Consider the following 21,273-nt stretch of genomic DNA (forward strand, 5'->3'; position numbering starts at 1 on the left):
CGGCCATTCTTTGCAATGAATAAGATTCCAGCTTCACAAAATTTAAGATTTCTTCAATTGGCTCAAAACACTGAATAATCACAGAAAATGGAATTACTACACTTTGTGTAAAGGAATGGGGGACAGAGGGACTCAGTTATGCTGATGACTTCAGTAATGAGATTATTATTTATCTATCAAGATAAAACAACAGCTAGAGGAAATCAGGCTACACAACGTGGAAATTGCAGTTTGTGCTTTCAGGTATTGGTTATTGCCTGGATCGCCATTCAACGTTCAAACTAACAAAGCCCTCATGAAAACAGATTTGTAAAGGCTTTCCCAAAACGTTACTTGTGCAGGTCTCAGCAGGCTTATTATAAAAGCACTAGGAAATTTGTTACAAATGGCAGTGCTACCCTAAGACTAGCAGAAGTGCAGCATGTGCAGAGTTATTGAGATCTGTCTAACCAACAGTTGGTTTCTAAATGCTGCCAATAGTCTCTTCACCTGCTCCTACAGGCTCCCAAGTTGCTGGTTCAGGGCATGACTGTGGACTGCTCTTTTCACGACCGATTCCTTCTCTAAGCACTTCCTTCTGGTACGTGCACTGCTGCTGTTACATTAATTTTTCCAGAACTTGCACTGGGGAATAACACAGCATGAAACTCCTATGCATCTGTTTGCTACAGTACCGACCTGCTGCAGAACCACTCTCGCCGAACTACAGATAAAACCACAAGGAAAGCGTAAAAATGTGAGAAAAGGAAGCCTTATTCTATTCCGGTTTAAAATTAATCTCTCTTCATCTTTGAAAACTTCATCGCACCTAGTGAAAACTAGGTATGGGAATTTAGTTACTCTGCAAGGTAAGTACAAATAATATAATCCTTACTTCTCTGCAGATTGCTGTATCAATGGGGAGATCAGATGGAAACGAACATAACCTGGTGGTGGGGAAAGAGAAACTTAAATAAGCAATTGTATAAAATACGACAGCTTTCTAAAGGCAAATATATACCCATCAGGTTATTCATTTGAGTCTAATGAAAATGGTCATTCAGCTACCAGAATATACTTTTGCTTACATTAAGTAATCACCAAATCTTTTCTCTTTTTCACTCCAAAAACTTCCCTTAAAAATATCAAATAATAGAAAACGCAAAGCCGTGCTTTGCAGTATACTAACTGACATGATGTGACCAACATAAATAAAAAAGAAAACTCCACAAAACATCTGTTTAACAGACACTAAAAAATGTGATATTCTGCTTAAAAGCAGCAACATATTTTCCACATTTGTCTCAGATCCAGGCTATATTTTTCTGTTTCTGTAGCGCAGACTATAGTCTCTTCTAATTCGTGCATCCCTTCACTTTCAAGCCTTTGTCTCAGTGTCATATTGTGTCTGCCAAATTCTGTCCATAGTCAGACACATTCAGAAGTCAGTATATGTCAGCGATTCCACTTTTTAACCTGATGTATCAGCAGGGTTTCTTTGTTGCAAGGTTTACCTTGCTTGCAAGGTAGTTTACCTGCTTCTCTTTTATTATAGCTAATAAACACATCAAAAGGACCATGGAAGAGCTGACAGTAAACACCAAGTTTAAATGGTGAACACTATCACGGGTTATTTGCCTTCAAATACATTCCAGCTGGTAAAACCAGAGACTTCCTATTCTTTGGAAAGCCGTAAGGCGTTTACCTTTTGGGATTTTGAATTTATCATCCTTCCTGTACCAGAGACAGCCTTGCTGTGTGCTTAGTGTTTTGACTGGATATTCTGTCTCAGGGCAGTCAGCAACTTTCAAAGCAAAGTCAGTGGCTAAGGAGAGGAAAAAGCAAACCAAAACCAGGAGTTAGTGAGTTCCACAGACACAGACAGGCTACATGCATGAAAGTCTTCAAAATTATCAACACAATACATTTTCCCCCTCCCAGTTTGCTAAATTATATGTAATAATGCTTTCCTGGACCCAAAGAGCATTTGGGGAAGACTTCACTCATGCTTAGGTGCCTTACCTATGTATTTGTTTTCTTCTGGAAGGTGTAAATCCTGATTTAACTCAAAGTCACTGGCCCATAAATCACTCCAGTACTTGTCAATATCTATTAAAAAACATGAAATGCATTTAGTTCATCAGGAAGGTAATGCTATCCTATTTCCTAGACCACACATCTCATCTTTTTGCTGCCTCCATGAAGATTTGCAGTACAATAGGAGTTTCTTAATGTTACCTAGTTCATCATGACTCTTTCTAAATCCCTTCCTACAAACTCCCCTGGTGCAGGACTGAAGCAGTCCTATTAAAAAGTAAATCAAGCCTGTCTGCATTAGTAATCCAGCTACCAACATGCCCTGTCCTTCATTGTGAGTGTTCTTTTCCCTGTTCAGGACTTGAATGGCAGCCAAGCGGAGGGCTGGCTGGGATTCCCGCCTCCTAAAAAAAAAAACGTAAACTAGGGAGTGTCAATCAATTGACACCAAACAAAGAACAATTATTGAGTAGGACAGAGTATTTGACTGATGATGAGGTCAGTTTAGCACTGAGAATTCATTTCTCTGCTTCCCTGTGGTTGTATTTTGTGTTGTCACCCTTTTAATATCTCTACTGCACGAATCAGACATTCTCCAAGTTTCTGCTTGTTTTACCTTCCACGCTGTACTGCGTTCCAAACCACTTCTCTTTTAGATGACACTGGCCCTCATTGGCAGCAGACAGCAAAACGAGGTTGGCTTTCTGAGGACTGAGCTGGTTAAGGGCATCAGCAATGATCTACAAGTTCAAGACAATACTTCAGTTCAAATGCAACTCTGGCTCTGCCTGACCCGGCAAAGACTTCTCAGTCTGAACATAGCAAGAACAAGACATAACAAGCTTACGGAAAAGAGCATTTCCTTTCTGTATATAAAAAAAGGCTGTTTCAATTAATACAAACCCTGTGCCTGTATTATGCCTAATTATAAATGTCTATATATGTGCCTATGTTATATAGTATCCCCATACTTCCCTTACATCAAAACATGTAATCAGAGTTCAAAGAATATTTACCTCAGGCTTGTATTCAAACAAGAGCTGGTCTCCTGTCAGAAAATCCTCCTTCTGAAACAACTGCATGTTCTCACAAAGGCTTTCCACATAGTCAACTGGATCTGTCTGTAAGCAAATAAATAAAGCTATTTTTCGCATAATCAGAAAACTAAAATAGTAGTTTTCTGTTCTGAGAAGAGCTTTCCTGGTCAGGTATGTTGAGCATGAGTTGCACGCCGTGCTTGTTACAGCATTTAGTTTCAATTATTAAACTAAATGTATTTCATAACCATATCTAACGCTCAGGACTCCTCTGAGAATCCTGAAATATCAGATACATCATCCTTGTAGAAGAAACCTTGAGCAGGCAGTTTAGTGTCATTAAACCTACTAGGTTAAAGACCCAGTAGAATGCACTCCTTGCCTCCAGGGAACACAAGAAGAGTCCTGCAATTCAAGATTTAAAGTGATCTGGAACCTGGGAAGAGGAAGCCAAGGAACTGCTACTGCATGAGTATCTGATTCTGCTCCTTTCCTAAGTTCTCTGCCATGATGTACAGTGTGAGGAGGAAGAGATTCTCCTATTCATCCATGAAAGTACAGATTGCCTTTTAATGGTGTAAGACTGCCTAGTGGAGAGCTGCTTGCTGAGTGCTTTGGGTTTTTTGTGAACCAGCCAGCATCACACTGTAAAGATTCTGGGTCCAGATACAAACCACAGCTCACCTGAAAAGTGAGTTTGACACATCCGTGTCTTATAAATGCGGTGGAAAACACGACCAAGATTTTTTTAAGACACTGTACACCTGAGGAAACATTAAACCTCTCTTGGGGCGCATAACTGCTTATCCCAAAACCATGCCCCTGTGACTATTGTTCTTTAGGATGGCCACGTACCAGGTCCTTCCATCGAACAGAAGAGTGGGCTGCCATGACTAAGCCATTCATCTGTCCCCGAGACGCACAACCCTGTCACAGAAGCACATAACTATCTCTGTTCCTTGCTTTCTGAGCACTGTCAGTAAACTCTTAATGACCACTCAAAATCAACTGGCCAAAAAGGCAGGACTCTTAACAGTAGGTATTTCCCTAGTGTAAACTGAGGTGTTTTCTATCCCCACCTGGCTCGATACTGGGAAGTACATAGTCTATTAGAGCAGTAGCAGTTTTGAGGAACATAAAATTCTAGCTGGAAGTGCTAAAAAGTACCAAGACAACTAACAAGAAACTTTCAGGACTAAATAGCTTTACTTTGACGAAAAAGTCAAAGTTTAAACTCAGCAACCTCTGTTGGCAATGTTTAAAGAGGGAATCGTAAAACTGTATGTAGGGCAACAGGAATTCATTCCTGTTCCGTCCAATATACTAAATAGCCATCCTTCACAGATTTTTAGGTCTTCTCTACTGTTCTGGGGAAAGCTTTTGTTAGAAGACAGTCTGTTGTAATCTTGTAATAGTTGCACTTTGCTAACAAATCCATAAAAGTGGTATTCCACTAAAAAAAACATCACATGGCATTTAAAAAGATGCACTTGTAAATCATTGCAAACTTGTTCCTACCAAAGAAATCCACCGCTCTGTTATCTATCACTTGGGGTTGTTGGCAGCAGTCCTTACTGCCTGTATCACTCGCAAATGCCACTTCTGCTATTCAAAGGCCACTCAAGACACTCAATATCCTCCATATGCTATTTTGAAGGCAGAGTTACAGATCCAAGGATTTGCTAAAAATGACATTTCTAACATCCTGATGCTCACAGCAGACTGGCAGGTCTTAAGAGTATCTGAAAATACTTGGAGCATCTGGAAAGAAAAAACCTCCACTTTCATTATTTCCTATTCTTTTTTTTTTCTCCTTCCTGCATCTGTGTACCTTAAAGAAACCAACAAATTTCAGTGACGCTTTCAAGCCATATATGTAGTATATGGATCTGTTTTCCCAAAAGGAAATTTTAGTGCCATTCATGAAAACCAAACTACCTAAGAAGAAACAGAACATGGCTAAATGTAATGAGAGTAAGAAAGTCAATGAAGTGAGGCTTCTCAAATTATCTAAATTGTGTTCCCTTGGTTTTCTTTACCTTTAACAAAAACAAGCAAGATTTTCGCTAATTGCTATTTCAGTAAGCCAAGGAAGACTCGATACAAAACCACATTTAACTGTGTAATGTTGCAACAGCAGACAAGGGGGTCATTAGCACCCTAGCCTCTGTGAGGCCAGGTCACCAGCAAGCCACACGCTTTTCACGCAACACTGCTTTTCTAGTTCCAGAAATCAGCAGGGCCAAAACAGCTTAAAATAAGTGAAATCAGGCAAAAATACTGAAAAGCCCCAAACAATTTGCAGAGCACGATTAATGAGCGCCAAAGTTCACACACAAGGGCCAAATGATTAAAACTGAAAAAGAGCCTACCTAGCAGGTAGAGAATGAAAAAAGTAACATTTAATTCTCTTAAGGAAAAAGTCACAATATTTCCCTAGAATACAAATTCTTTCAGCAGAATACAGCCTCATTAACTGCATAATATATTTGTGGTTGAATATTCTGAAATATTCTGTGGTTGAAATTCTGAAAATGTGTTTCAAAATTTAAAAGAAATGCTTTTATGGTTTACCTATATCAACACAAAACAGTGGATGAATACCTGTTCCTGGTAGTGAAATTCATTCGCTTCAATCTTCTGTATTTCTTCCCATATTCTGTAAAGGAGGGAGAGGACAATAAAAGTGGATTTCCTCCATTATTCCACAACATTTACTGAGAATCTGAAAAAAACCAGTCTTCTAGGAAAGGCACCAAAGGCGAGTTCAGTGATTCATTCAGGTACAAGACATAGAAGCCAGCAAGCCAGTATTACACACATTTCTCTTCCATACAAAAGGGCATTTCTCAATTGGCAGAAAGTTCTGCTATTTTCCAAAAAGGAAGAGACTTAACTAAAAAGAGTCAAAATCTGATACCAAATTAACATAGAAGATAACACCAGAACACCACAGTCCTGTCTTTCCCTGATCTGGGCCAACAAATTTACTTAAATAAACACAAAACCACACCCAACACCTACACTAGTTCAGCTTCTTAAAATTAGAAATTGGATCACAATAAATCAAACTAAAAGCACCAAGAAACGAGCATAAACATTTAGCAAATTCATTTTTAAACTTTTTTAAACTGATAGGTTTTCCACACAGACAAGCTTTACCTGTCTCACCGTTTACACTCTAGTAACTCCACAAAAAGCGCAAACAATACAAATAAAAGGCTAATGGAGCAGGACAATCGCACAAATATCTGATGTAGTGGCAAACACTTGCCTTTTATCTGGCCCTCTTTTCTGCAGCATCTTCACATACTGAAATACAACGTGGGCAACCTGCAGACAGAAAGGAACAGATTAATTTTTCCAGGTCCTAGAAAAACAGTAAGAAAATCAAGTTGCAGTAAACCATACCTCGTAGAAATGCTTGTAACCTTCATCAGTCAAAGTCACAGAAATGCTGAAGATGGAGTAAGTGGAGTTCTGTTCAAATCCTGTCTCACCATTTCCTCCGTATAATGCAAGAGCCCAAAATCTATGGAAGTTAAAGGTACTTACTAATTATCCGTTTCAGCTTTATTTGAGCTTAGTTACAACCAGCATATCATAGCTTTACTTCAGTAGCTTTCAATCCGTTTACACCCAGTTTTTCCAACATAAAGATGTGAACCTCAGGGTACAGAATTTAAGAAAAACAATGAAAAAGCCAAGTTACCTTTTGGAGATCTTATAAAGATCAGTCACAAATACTGCTGATCCAGGTATCACAGACCAAAAGCCACTTATTTCTTACTTGGGTCTATCACCAATTTAAAGAATACCACTACAAAACACTGACACAAAAAGGCAGATGTGGCCTGCTTTTATATATATAGAAAACATATATACACAAAATAGATTTTGCCCTTATTTTAATGATAGCAAAGCATTTAATAACTATGCTTAAAAAATACATACTTTTTCCTAAGGAAAGAAAGAACACTGCCTTTGCCTTCGTGTCCCACCAACCAGGAAATATAATGAAGAGGCTTCACCCTAAAAGAAAATTTGAAGGAGATTAAATGCCAGGAGGTAATGCCTTTCACAGAAAGAACTGAAATCACTAGACAGATGACAAAAATACACACTGTCTGTTTCTTCACAGCAAGTTTTTGCATTTTCAGGCAGCATTAGGATAATAAGATAAAAATGTGGGAGTTCAGAACATAATGACTGATCTGAGTCAGTGAGGAACGACGTTAAATCAGCTGTGAACCCATTCCACTCAATTTATGAAAAGAACCATATCTACATCAGTTTAATTCATTTGGAAAATGTTCCCCTAGCTGAACCAAAGTAATCTGTAACACAAATAAACAAGATTCTTTGGTTTGTTGTGAGAGTTAATAAATTATTCACAACATAAACATGGTAGAAGTAAGATGCAGCACCATCGTACCTGTAATACTGTTCTTGTGGGGGAAGCGCCCAAGTGATACTCAATGAATGAACTTTCCTGATTGGAACAACTGAACACAAATAAATTTATTGAATATAAACATACATAACTAGACATAGATAAGAAATTTTACATAATGCAGAAAGAATGCTTAAAAGTTATTCAGAACCACACAGAATTATTTCACAAAGTATCCAGATCTCACAGAGAAAATACGAAGCTAGGTATTCAAAACGTTTAAACAAATCTATTTTACTTACCTCTGTAAAGCTTGTGAAATTCTGGTGTGTCAAAAGGCTGAGTCAGATGGCCAAAGCTGGGTTTGGGTAAACCACTTAAAAGCAAAATTAAAGTGTGATGTTAATGGCACGGATTCAAGGCTACACTGAGGCAATCACAAGACGTTAGCATCCATAGCTCTGACGTGACAGAGGCAACCACAAGACATTAGCATCCATAGCTCTGAGGTGACAGAGGCGCTACAGCAGACAACCAGAAAAGGGCCCTTAACAAAGGGTGCAGCCCAGGATCCACCCAGCCCAAAGTGAAAGGCAACCCCTGCACGCTGCCCACACCACAGAGTAATTACCCAAGATTTAGGTACCCCATCAACTCCTCCCTCTCCTTCTGTCCAAGGTGGTAACAATAAAAAGGTTGCTTTCCTAACAGAGGGGAGGAAGGCCAAGCACAGTGAACAACCTCCTGCGCTGGCCCTGGATCCACAGAATCCTGATGGATTGTCTAGTGGGGAAGGAGGAATGAGAAGGACAGGGGTGGGGAGAGATACACGTGTCTCTCTATGGCATTAGACTTTCACAAGCACATTTCCATGCAGCACAGAAATAAACGTCTTGCAAAAGTAGAAAATGAAAGGGGAAATAAATGCTTTGCAAGTTAGCAAAGCTTTTGCAGAACGCCCTTTTTAGACAGCACATTGGAGTGAATAATTTAAAAAAAGGTCAAGTTCTAACTGTTTGCCACTCTAAGGATGAGACTTGAATTCAAGATATGGGCTTAATTTATTTTGCTGCTGATTATTTTTGACATAAAGCAAAGATAAGAAATGTAAAATGATAATCTAGGTTTGAATGATTTATCATAAAATCAAGGTATCAGTACATATTAAGCCAACACTGCTGCAAGTTAGCCCCACGCAGCTTGCAGGCTAAATAATTGTTAAGCATAAACAAAGTCTTCCTGAAACAATTAATGTCAGTCTTTCCAAAGTTGCCCATTTTTTTCTAGATAAGAATGCTAATTAACAAATGTTAATTTCCTTAGCTTCTCCAGCAAGGGATGTTTTTTTAAGCACAGTAATTTTAAGAACAGATAATTGTATAATTTGTAATGCCTTTATACATCAAAAGAATCTTACTTATTTGGGATCTCAGAGAAGATTTCTGTCACCCACTTTTCCAATGTATCCAGTGTTTCTAATAAGGAGAAAAAAAAAAGAAAGCCAGAAATGTAATTTCCTGAAGATTTAAGAGAAATTCTTTACCTTATCTCACTAGTTCAGTTATTTTAAAGAGGCTGCAAGTCAGTAGATTTTAAAATTGCAAAGTTCTAAATTACAAGCTTCAAAGCTGTCGGTTTGAGCCAATTCCTGATATTCACTGAACCACATCTTGGTCATAGCTCTGGTTTTCTATATACTGCTGAAATCTCAGGCTGATACAGCTGGGATTTAAAGTTCAGTAGTATCTGGTGTGACTGTGAAAATGAATTACCAACTTAGGGATCTACAAAATCACCAGTACTTGCTAGACTTATTCCATCCCTCTATGTCCAGAACATATGCAGCAGTTTTCACACCTACAGTGCTAAGAATTCCTTCTCCCCATTCTCTTTCCTAAAGGAAATGTGTCAAGAACCAGAAGTTTAATTTTTTTTAAATGACCGTTTGCTTGTATAAGTAAGCATTTTGTATTCCGAAAGTGATGCTGTATATGCTAAACAATGACAATAAAAATGCTGGGGGTGAAGGGATGGACACTCACAGTTTCTTTCGTTTTAACAGAGACAGAAATATAAAGTTGCCCTGGCTGGCTATCAGTCCCCATGCTTTTCTTTCCAATCACGAGAAGAAATAACTTTACAATCCATTACTACATAAATGATTATTCAAGAGGCATTCAATGCCCTAACAATTTTACAGTCTAGACAGAAAAGAAAAGCATAGGGGAAGAAAAGAATTACCACCTCTATTATTACCATCTCCATTTACAGATGGTAATTGCAGTAAGTTTTAACATTCAACAAAACCCCTAAGCAAAAACTTAACTTGAATGCACGCAACTATTTATTTTCAGCACGGGTCTCTACTACCTGCTTAACTTCTAAAACCTTTCTTTCTTTTACTCTCAGCAGAAGCGACCCTTAGGTCTGAAGTTCTTTGCTGAAATGAAACTCAATTCCATTTGCATAGAATTTTTCAGTCTAAGGGGAAAAACCTTAGAATCGCTATTCATCTTAGAGAAATGTCTTTTATTTTAAGGCATCTTTTGAAAGAGCCCCAAAACAAGACAATTGGGAGACCCAGTCTGTTTCCCAATCGTTTTCTGTGGAGGTTTACTCTTGATGGCAGAGAAATCAGCAGCATAAAGTGGTCTGACTCTACATTCCTACAAGATTATTTTTTAAATATATCTTTGAGATTTTACATTCTGTGTTAATCTGGAACCTATTCAAAAATTTCAATTAAAAGTTACTTGAAAAGTGGCAGGATGACAATAACACAGCACAATTGCTCAAGTTTCATTTGGAAACCAGGCTAAAATCTACATAGAAATACCTCCTGCAGGACTGGACAATCCACTAAAACTGCTTGGGCTACAGCCGAACTGGTGCCAAAAGCACTACATCAATAGCAGCAATGAGCCTGTTTTTAAGGAACAACTGATGTTACCTTTAGATTGGACAACTAAAGTCATATAGTGAGCAGAGTAATGGCGCTGCCAGAAGTCCCTCAGTCTGGTATAGGTATCGATATTATTCATTTTAGGCTCATGTTTGAGCGTATCCGCATTACCTGTAAACATTAAAAGGTGGTTAGTCATCTAGACACTCTTTACATCAAGACCAGATATACTGAGAATTCCTTTTCCTCCCCTGGCACCGAGTCTAGTCATGGTAAGCATATTAAAAATACCTAATAGAAATCTGGACTTAAAGGAATGTTAACTGAAATTTAAATCTCCCAATTTCTAGCTCCTATTACAAGGACAGTTGATATTTCTATGACAAGGGAGGAGAGAGTCTTCTTGCATTATCACATCGCCCATACCATGTACTGCACAGCTCACTGCGTGTTGCCAGCTATTCCCTCAGCAACAGAACTTGCAGAACGGGGCAGGGGGGGAGAGACAAAAAAACGATGTTCAGTATATGTCACCACAGAACTTTATAAAAGTTCCCTACATTTCAAAGCTGGCTAATTCTATTACCCATCACGCTGCAATTTACATGCTCACCAGCATCTCAAGGGTGAGGGAGCTAGGACTCTATTGTCCAGGAGAGGAAGGACAGATTTCCCTTCTGCTCCACTCACATGGCTGTGAAGGTCTACTTCTGCAAGTTCAACAGTGAATTATTTACTCTGAAAAGCCCCCTTAGAAACAAATCCAGAAACACTTTATTTTTCTAGGAAATTTTCATAGTAAAAAACAAGCTTAAGCGAGACAGAGATGATTCAGAGAGCACCACCTTTACATTAGCGGAAAGCTACATGATTATACGCCTGGGGCAACCTAGCTTCAACATCAGCAAAAAGCAGTACCAGAATGAAAAGTATGTTAAGCAGCTTTTATCCCCAAACATTTTACTGTAAAATAATTGCTCTAATACTTCTGAGCAAGGCCAGTGTTTGCTGTGATAAGACAGCGCAAATTACTGCATCTTTTAAGTGGTTAAAAGTTCAAGTATTGTCACCACTTTATAACATCAATTCAGAACTTACCCCAAAAAAATTTCTTCATAGGATGTCCAGGCCTGGCAAGACTCCCAAACAGCATCTCCTTTCTGTTTGCATCAGAGGGTCTTGCTAGCTGATACTCTGTTAATTTACAGAATTTGCAGTGGCATGCATCAAAATTTGAGGTCATGTTCCCACAAAAAAAAAAAAAAAACCAAAGCAAAACCCACAACCAAACTGAAAAGGAGACATACCACACAGATGTAGACTGAAATAGTTTTGTTTTAATGGACGATGAAGTAGTGAAATAGGCTAAGAACCAGGACTCGCTAGCAGTAATGAATGTCAAGAGAAGAGGAAAACTAGCTCATTTGAGAAGTACAGACAGGGATAAGGAGAGACAGTGTGTACAGCCCCAGTCTGTCCTGTCTGAATGCTCTCAATCCGATACATTTAATGGGAACATGAGGCCATCAACATTCTACAGAGTCAGGCGCTGCAGAAAGGACCAACTACAAAACTGCTTCTCCCACATATCACATAGAACAACTTCTAGCCTAATAATAAGAAGAAATTGAAAGCTGAGCAAGACAGTTTCCAGAAATGCAGTTTTACAATCAGTTTACACTAACATAAATATGGGATTCTGCCAAAATCAAGAATTCACCCTCTCAAACTGCATTTTCCTGTTTTTGCTGGTAATAAGAAACATGCAAAGGAGAGCTGTAAAATAATTATTTTGGCTGGGTTAGTCTGCAGCCAGTTCATCAAGCTGGGCAGCTCATTACTACAGCGTCAGTAGGAGGGAAGGAGTGGATCTGCACGAGGAAGGCAGTGCGAGTGAAAGCGTCAGCTGGCTTAAGCTGCTGAAGAAACCACACCTTAACTCAAAGCAGGTCCTTTTTCATACAAGGACTTATTTAAATTCAAATATCAAATTGCTCAGTTTTCATTTGTCAGAGGACAGATGAAAAAGACTTAGAATACATATTTGAACCAGTTACTATATCTAACAATAACTTTTTTTTTTTCTAAAACAGTGAAGTTTTATAGGCAGCCTGGAAGTATTCATAACATACTAGAAAAATCAAGTGAACACTCCGATCATTTCTACGCCAGGTTCAATTTCCTTCTGTGAAGCAAATTTGTAGTTATTAAGGTGTTAGAATAAGAAGACAAGCACAACGACCTTGACTTATTGTATTTACTCCACGGAAGACAGGAGAGAGCACTGGGGCTATGCTGGAGCTATAGGCATGTTATTCACTGTTTACTTCTTTAAGAAGATGGGCTAAACACACAGAAAATTATACTCTTACCACTGTCTACAGCCTCGACTTCTCGGTCTATTGCATCCCTGATCATTAGCGGGTGAATGAAGAATTGTGCCCACCTATGAAACAGAAAAATTCATATGCTTTTCTTCAGTGCCTATTAAGCTAGGGAAAAAACCACAATGATTAAACCTAACATCCACTATTTTTTGTTCATAATGTTGCTTGTCTTACTACAGATTTTGTCATTTTTGACTGTACTGTCTTAAGGAAAGATAAAAGCCAGTTTTGTGATAGCATCAAAACCCAAAGGGCAGGGTGCCCGTGCTCCATACAGTAGGAATGAATCGGCTGGATGCAGGAGAGCATGACAGTAATGGATGCACAAGTATCTGCCTTTACATCCTAAGAATGATCATACCAGATCAGACAAGGGATCCATCTAGTCTGGTTCCTGCCTCTGACAGGGACCAGTATCAAATGCATCAGAGGAAATCCTCGGTTGTTTATTAGGAACAACATGATCATAGGGAAAGTTTCTTCCTAACTCCAGGCAACAAATTCTTGATTCATGTCCTGGTACATAATCTTTGATATCCATTACAATTCTATTATCTACTATAAAAGTCAGTCATCCAGATGCATATATTCTCATGTACCCATAGAGAGCAGAGCAATGGAAAGGGACAAATCTGCAATGAATGGAGACTCTGCAGAAGGCTGCCAGGGAACCTAATATTTCTATTTTATTTCTTAAGGTTTTTTTAATCATGCATTGAACTTGTTGAAGCAAAAGGTTAATAGTAATACACTGTTGACAGAATTCTATGGCTACAGGACCCACTATTGAAAAGTGGTGTCTTTCTATTTCTTTAGATCCACAAGTGCTTAAATGATCAGAAATCACCATCATCATCCGTTTATCTTCTTTGCATGAGATGCTGTTCTACAGAACTCAAATTTCTGTGGTTCCCCTCCACTACAAGAGCTGTTGTGACAGATTGCAATTATATATGCAATTATATATTTTGATTCTTTTGCACTTCCAAACACCCAGAAGCTGCACCAAGCTGCAAATGAAAGCTGAATTTGGCCCAGTAAAGTAAAATTTAGGCAATGCTTGGTAAAATGTGCAAACACTTGTTCTTGGCATCATCATAGGAACATATTTTGATCAAAGTAAGTTCTCAGCAAATTCTGCTCTCCTGAGATATTTTACAGCACCAAGTATATTCAGCTGAGGTGCCCCTATGAATGAGTAATTTGCTCTCACTGAAGGAAACTGTGTCAACAGGTGGAGCTCTGTTGTACTAACATGTCCCACAGCACAAAAGAGCATGTTAAATACTTCTAGCAAAAGATACATACTTGACTGAAGAACCCGCATTGGGTTAAATGTATCCTTCTGAGGCACACCTTGTGCCACAACTTTCAAGGCTGCCCTTCCACCCACCCACTTTGATGAATTAGACTTTGATGAATTAGAACCAAGGGGGGGGGGGGGGGAAGTAAAACCCCCACTAACTCTCTCAGGACAGGTATTTCAAAGGATGAATCACTGGGATTCTTGGAGCACATCCCCTCTGAACAGCTATCACACTGCATAAAATTTCTCCTGTCACCAGTGCTACTAGTTTAAGGGTGGTAAAACAAAAAGCTACATGCATTAAGACTTACATGTGGATCCTAAGTAATCACACAGCAGCTACACTGGCATTATCACAAAAAACAGTAAGATATCCAGAGGGAAATCATACTTCCTTATATCAAATATCCTCTGTGGTAGTAGGAGCACCTATGGAAGTTCAGCAACAGCCTTAATCACCCCAAACCAAAGAACTGAACAGCTACACCCAACCTCCTGAGGCACATAAAAACATTTGTTAATGTCTAATCACCATTTATATGAAGTTACCTATCAAGCGCTTCTTTGAAGTATTTCCTTTGCACATCAAACTGGAAGACTGTCCGCTCACAGTCCGTCGAAGCATTGTCACTGCCCCCATGTTTCTTCAGAAACGCATCAAACCCATTCTCATCTGGGTACTTCAAACTGCCCATAAAAACCACTGGAACAAAAATCAGCAAAATTACCAAGATGACATTAATTTGCTATTCCTAATTGCAGCCATAGCAACCCCTCTTCAGCACAGTGTTACCTACAACTGACCCACAGTTCCCATGCAGAGGTTAACTACTAAGTAGCAACAGACTATGTAATCTGCCCAATAATTAGTGTAAACTGCCTTTAGCAGAAGGCCCAAATAGACTGGAAATCACAGTGCCTTTCTAGGCATCATTGGCCTCAATTGGTCAAGAGTAGCATTTTAAGATACATCTGGCCAGAAACTTTATGTGCTTTCTGCACCTGTATTACTAATTCATCATCCTTTAGTAGAGAGATAAAGGTCTGTGGCTCCAGCCTAGTTTACAAAGCCATAGGTAACATGCTTCCCTCCGTATTTAATGGACAACAAAGGATGCTAATGCATGGCCTGCCAAAGGGTATGAGACACCTTCTCCCATAAAACAGTTCCTTACTAGGTATTTTTATAAAACCACAAATTCATTTAACTAATGAAAATAAATTCTGGGATTCTCATAGGAAACGAGAAATTCAGAGCTAAATAGCACTAATTATGCACTGAAGCTGGAGAAGATTAAATAGGAGCAGATACATACTATGTTCCAAGAAGTGTGCTAATCCAGGCAGATCTTCGGGATCAGAGAAGCTGCCAACAGCAATGCAGAGGGCTGCTGCAGACTAGAGAAAATACAACACTCAGTAAAAGCTGCTTCAAGCAGGAAAGTGACAGAACTATAAGATAAATCAATCAGAACAGGCACAATAAAAAGAAGGTCTGGTCTCAATGCCTAATCACAAGGTTTCAGAGCACAAGAAAGCTCTCTGTGAATTTCTTCACCCTACAGCTTTAAGTACATACCTGTTTTTCTGTGCAGCCTCTCTTTCTTGTCTCTTCTTTTTCCGCTAGCTCTTCTAATTCACTGTCATCAGGATCATTGAAATCCTCATTATCTCCATCATTGTCCTCACCCTCATCCCCCTCATCACAGTCCTCATCATCAAAACCTTCTCTACCATCTTCGATCTCAGCTCCGGAGTCATCATCTTCATCACTTTCCTCTTCAGATTCATCATCATCATCGTCTTCCTCCTCCTCCTCCTCCGAAGATAAAGCAGCTGGGGCACCATCCAAGTAATTCAAATCCGAAATCAAAAGTGCACATAAGCCATTTTGCAGTTTGATATACCTGAAAGAATAATTATTTGCAATGAATACACACATTTCCCAAACCTGAATTTTCAGAATTGCAAACATTTCTGTATTTCCTACAATAGTTCTGTGCTCTTCAACTGAGATTTCCTAATGAAAATGTAATGGTAGCTAAGAAGGTGATCAGTTTTATAGTGGGAAATTTAAAAATGCTCTTCTGCTATTTAACAGCTGTAAGAATAAGAAAGGAGCAATTCAAGATAGTAGCAGAAGCCCTTCTTCCCATAAGGTCAGGGATGCTGATTTGGGCTTTTATTTCTCTCTGTGTGAAATATTTAAGCTACCAGCACCCACTCAGGGAAAACTTCACATACTTGGAATAGGCAAACCCAAACTTCAACAGCTTGTTACGCTTCTCAGGCTCTTGGAAACATATATTATGTGATAGAATTAAGATCTTAGTCTTTGCTGCTAAATAGGCCCCAGAGACTCCATTTTTATTTGATTTTATCAATGCTTTCTATTAAATGGGGTCCACAGACATAGTAGGTAGAAAGGACAGATCCCCTCTGCAGGCTTAATAAAATAAGTCACAGTGGGCTGGCTTGGTTACTACTATCAAGCTGCAATATACACAGAGTTCTCTCTGTGTGTGCATACATAAACAGAATTTTTTATATGTGTGTGTGCATACATATATATTTATGTGTGAAACCCAACAATCCCTCTGTCCAGCACCATTCTACAACTTTTCAGACTGAGGACTGGACACACCAATGCTCTGCACTACGAGATATCTCAGCAGTATTCGTTTCCCATCAGATCTGGAACAGACAGGCACAATTTGTCAGAATAGCCAGAGCATCCCTCCCAGGAGCTTGCACCGGCTAGTACGCCAGCTGCAGAAAGGAAGGAATGCTGCATCCAGAAAATAGTTGATCCAACCAAAGAAATACGGCAATATAGGTGGGTGGTATCTGATCCAGCAAAAAAAATGCTAGTATAAAACAAACCCAGGGTCACATCCCACATTCCCAGAGAAATCTGAGTTACAGAGCACAGAATCATAGAATAGTTTGGGTTGGAAGGGACATTTAAAGGTCATCTAGTCCAAACCCCAAGTTTATAGCACATCAGAACTTTGCAGTGTGGCCACTGTTGTAATTGGGTAGCAGAACTTTCAACACAGATTTCCAGCTCAAGCTGGGGTTTCCAACTCCACGGTTCCCAAAGTTTCTCACAAGAAATCATGTTTGGTTATCATTATGCAATTTCAGCATTTCCCAGCAACAAAAGCACGTGTTATTATCAATATTCCCATTCAAAGTATGAAGTTTTGCTTTTTACTAGAGCTGCAGGCCACCTCCTATGGCCCTGCAAACCACAGATGAGCTGGGAAACAAAGTACTCTTTGAGTAGGTCTCCCAACTGAATTTCACGGGCACGTATTTGGAGGAAAGGGGTAAAGGGGGTATTGCAATAAGACTTAAGCAACTCCGAAATGAAGAAAAAAACCCACGCTTTTTGGACTACCAAGTCCATGAAAAAAATGAAGAACAAATGTTTATTAGTTGTGTTAAGTTTATGAATTATGACCACTCACCCAACAGGAATTGACAGCACTTACTCTGGGCCAAGGTTTCATAACCATTAACACACCTGTTTTGCTTGCTGCAGAACCGCTGAGCAGTACAAATTTGTTCAAATCAAAAGCACAAGTGCATTTTTGCTTGTTCAAACTACAGCACATAGCATATAACTTGCAGAAATGCTATGACTAATTGCAGGAGGTACAGGTCATACTAGATCCACGCTAATGTCTGGGTACAAAGTTAATCACGCATACAATTCTGAAAGCCACAGTTACACGTGTTTGCGCCATATACACGTCACATTACGCAGCTGCAGCACTTCCGAATGCACAACTGGGGTCCTAAAATCAGATATACTGTATACTCGGGCACTTCAGCCCCTGAAGAGCTTGGAGCAAGAGCCCCAGACAGTGACAAGTCAATGTTGCTACAGCATGTCTTCCAGCACAACCGTCATCTTCTTCACCTCTGCATACAACCACCTTCCTTCTTCAGGTTTTCACAGCCCATGAAGAATACTGGCTTCCCAGCGATCGACAGATAGTCACGGAAAACAGAGAACAGAATAATGCTGTTCTTCCATAAAACTGTTTAACCAGGTGTATCCAGTAGCTCGTGTTGATCCTTTCTACATACCTCCATTAAACTAATGGAACAAATGACACTAATTTCACATTACTCATCTTTGGTCTTGTGGGTGTTACATACTGGGACAGAAATCACCCAGCAGCAAGGCAACAATTGAACCAAGCTGTTGTTGAAGGCTATCAGATTTCACTTCAGGAGAATCTAGAACGGTATAGGTTATACTGAGCAGAGGCACAAACTGACATAGGTGTTCTTTACTTTTTCCATGTTTCAGTCCAATGGAAAAGGACAAGTGTAATCAATACATAAGTACCAATTGGTATGCAAAATACAGTACAAAAAAATGCAATCGTGTAATGTAGAAACAGAAGCAAGTGTAGTCCAACTGCTTTTCTGAAGGACTATACAGGCATTGATACAAATAAAGCTTAAATATAAAGGAGAATTCAAATTCTTAAAAATACTGTCTAAATATCCTGGTTAAGTTTAAACAGAATTTTTCTCACACCAAGTTTTTTTTTTCCTTATATCAGTGATAATTGTTTAGCAGTTAATATTGAAATACTTATCAATGCATGGTAAACACTTAGAGAAATGTTTTAGTTTCCCAAATTACCCAAAACAAGCAATACAAGCCCATGAAATTCCATATATGGATGAATTTAAATAAAACATACACTTTGGTAGAGATAACTACCCACTCACAGCTCTAATGAACAAAACCAACTTTGACTATGACAATTTTTGTCTCAACAAACTCACTTTTGAAAATACATTCTGCAATCTCTGTCAGAGCTGTTTTGTTTTTATGATCACTGTATTTGAGAAGATAAAATATAAGATTTTCCACTAAGTTAAGACTGATGGCACCAGATGGACACATTAAGTCCACTGTGACTGGTCTGCAGTATACATCATCACTGATGCATGAATAGAGGAGAAAGTGTACCTGCATCATCAAATCACCTGCCGTTACATTTACTTAAGAGGTTGTATATACTTAGTGGACATAGGTACGCTTTACTTTCAGCCACACTGAAGTTCTCCTTCCTAAGGGTAACGTTTTCTCTGTTCTGTGCAAGGCACACTTCCCACATGCGGAAATCAGTCTGAAAAGATGTGACTCTCCGCTTCCAACTAAAAAAATCCATTAAGCACGGAGAGTAGGATTTCTGGAAGGCGTTGGTATTAGTTTATTTTATGCTATAAGCAAACACACTCTCCAATTCTCTACAGGCAGAGGAGGTTCCTGAGCCTCAAAAGAGATAGCCAATGATGGCTTTCAGTGGACTTCCCCAGTTTCATCGCTGTGCTGTGTCAGGTAGTAAAGGCAGAAGTTTCCTAAGCTGCTAGTCTCCCTGAACTCTGCAGGAAGACAAGCCTCCTGCAAAGTAGCCTGAGTAAGAATGCCAGCAGGAGAGGCAGGCAGAGATCCAGAGGAAGCAGCAAGGAAGTAGGGCAAGAAGGGAGGGAACAAGTTTCTCCCTAAACCAATAGGCACAGTCCTCTTCACACAGCCAGCAGGGAATTTCACTGTCAACCAATGTCACTGCAAATGCAAAATTCAGTTCCAGGCTTAGACAGATTCTCCACTGGCTGCACAGATTAGACATCATGAAGAATAACGATAAAAAAAGCATCTCTAACAAGGGCTGAAAAATCTTCTGCCTAACAGAAAGAAGTTATAACAGCGTCCCTTCAAGAATGACTGCCTTACAGCATCCAAAGAGCTGAACCTCCACCGGCCATTCTCAGCTGAGTCTCTCACTGAGAGAAAGCCACAGATGCTGTGGGCTGCGCTCAGGGAAGGTGATCTTTTTTAGCACTTTCAGAGTTATTACCCCAAAAAATACAGATGAAGACAAGCAAAACAGCAGCGTGAAAGTAATTTCTGTCTCAACTCACTGACATATTTGTGTTAAAATCTGGAAGCTCATCTAAAATGGGAAGAGCAACAGCCTTTTTTTAAGTTGGCATCTGCTCCGTAATACTTCAACCACATTTCACATTTCAGCTTAACACTTTCGGAACAGAGCTGCCTGGATGAGGGCTGCAAACTAACCAGTATCACTGTGCCTCGAAAACATAGTGTCACAGCAGTCTTTGAACAAGTACTGATTCTTCCTTTCTACGCAAGCCCCAAGCCCATTACTGTATATAAACCAGAGAGCCCACGATGAGAAGAAATACACCCGTGAACCCTCCATTTTTCACAGAGAGGCCCCTATTTCCCCCGTTCACCAAGTGGAGCCCAACCTCAAGCACCTGAGGTTTCAGCTGTGCTGGCGTGCCCGGAGTGCCGGGACACGGGGCAGGCTGGCACCCAACCTTCGGCCGGGGCTGGTTTTCCGTGGGCAGGCGGGGAGGGGAGGGGAGGCCCCAGCCCGCCTCAGAGACCACCCGGAGCTGCCTCAACAGCTGCCCCCTCTTCCCCTCCCCTTAAGCCTTCCCCGGCCAAACTCCTCCCGGGGGAGGCTGGAGGCCGCCGGTCCTCACCGGTATTGCTTGGGGTCGCTGGGGGACTTGACGATGTCGGGATCCCCCAGGTTGGCGCCGGGCCCGATGTCCCCGCGGTCCTCCTCATCCCCCTGAGGCGAGCGGCCTCTGGCGTCGCGGCCGCCCTCCCCGGCCTGCTGCCCCACCGTCAGCTCCGGGCAGCTGTAGTTGGACGTCGCCTTGTTTCTACCGGGCATGGCGGCGGTGGCAGCGCACCACAGCGGCCGGGCAACGACGCGCACCGGCCGGCCGCGCCCCGCCAAGCCGCGGGCCCCCGCCCGCACCGCTCTGCCCCTCCGTGCGAAGGCGGCCACGAGACTGCGCATGCGCCGCCGCCGGCCGCGGCCACCCCCGCCCCGTCGCCCCGTCGCGGCCCGGCCAGCTTCCGCCGCATAAGGAAGTAGTGCTGATGGCTGCGACGGCTGCGGAGCGCACCAGTCAGCGCCCGCCGCGGTGCCAAGTGGGGAAAATGGACCAATCGCAGGCCAGCGCTTGGTCGGCATGGGGCTCTGATTGGTGAAGAGAATGCTGGTGGCGTGGGAGGGGTGGGGGAAACCATAGGTGGGGAGAGAGACGGAGGGAAAGGCAGCCCCTTTCAGAAATCAGACAGAAAGGACAGAGAAATCAGAGAGAGAGAGGAACGAAAAAGAAATAGAGCCAGATTCTGGGAACTTCTCTCTGTGACG

The 21,273-nt window shown here is 40.7% G+C and overlaps 1 protein-coding gene across 1 annotated transcript in view; it reads right to left on the bottom strand.

The window, feature by feature from the left end:
• Positions 1–20,947, bottom strand: part of NRDC (nardilysin convertase) — a 29,262-nt gene extending 8,315 nt beyond the window's left edge. Inside the window, exons 1-19 of the mRNA XM_082483264.1 lie at positions 20,588–20,947; positions 15,621–15,948; positions 15,358–15,439; positions 14,591–14,744; positions 12,721–12,794; positions 11,447–11,542; positions 10,397–10,519; positions 8,864–8,921; positions 7,749–7,822; positions 7,489–7,558; positions 7,008–7,085; positions 6,465–6,585; positions 6,328–6,386; positions 5,658–5,712; positions 3,033–3,137; positions 2,633–2,756; positions 2,002–2,088; positions 1,685–1,804; positions 875–926 (exon numbers count right to left, since the gene is read on the bottom strand). Coding sequence (XP_082339390.1) covers positions 875–926; positions 1,685–1,804; positions 2,002–2,088; positions 2,633–2,756; positions 3,033–3,137; positions 5,658–5,712; positions 6,328–6,386; positions 6,465–6,585; positions 7,008–7,085; positions 7,489–7,558; positions 7,749–7,822; positions 8,864–8,921; positions 10,397–10,519; positions 11,447–11,542; positions 12,721–12,794; positions 14,591–14,744; positions 15,358–15,439; positions 15,621–15,948; positions 20,588–20,913 — 2,186 coding nt within the window. The 5' untranslated portion in view covers positions 20,914–20,947. The remainder of the gene's footprint in view (positions 1–874; positions 927–1,684; positions 1,805–2,001; positions 2,089–2,632; positions 2,757–3,032; positions 3,138–5,657; positions 5,713–6,327; positions 6,387–6,464; positions 6,586–7,007; positions 7,086–7,488; positions 7,559–7,748; positions 7,823–8,863; positions 8,922–10,396; positions 10,520–11,446; positions 11,543–12,720; positions 12,795–14,590; positions 14,745–15,357; positions 15,440–15,620; positions 15,949–20,587) is intronic.
• Positions 20,948–21,273: the final 326 nt, after the last annotated feature.

This window comes from Vanellus vanellus (assembly GCF_965231255.1).
Source record: "Vanellus vanellus genome assembly, chromosome: 5".
NCBI classification, from domain to species: domain Eukaryota; kingdom Metazoa; phylum Chordata; class Aves; order Charadriiformes; family Charadriidae; genus Vanellus; species Vanellus vanellus.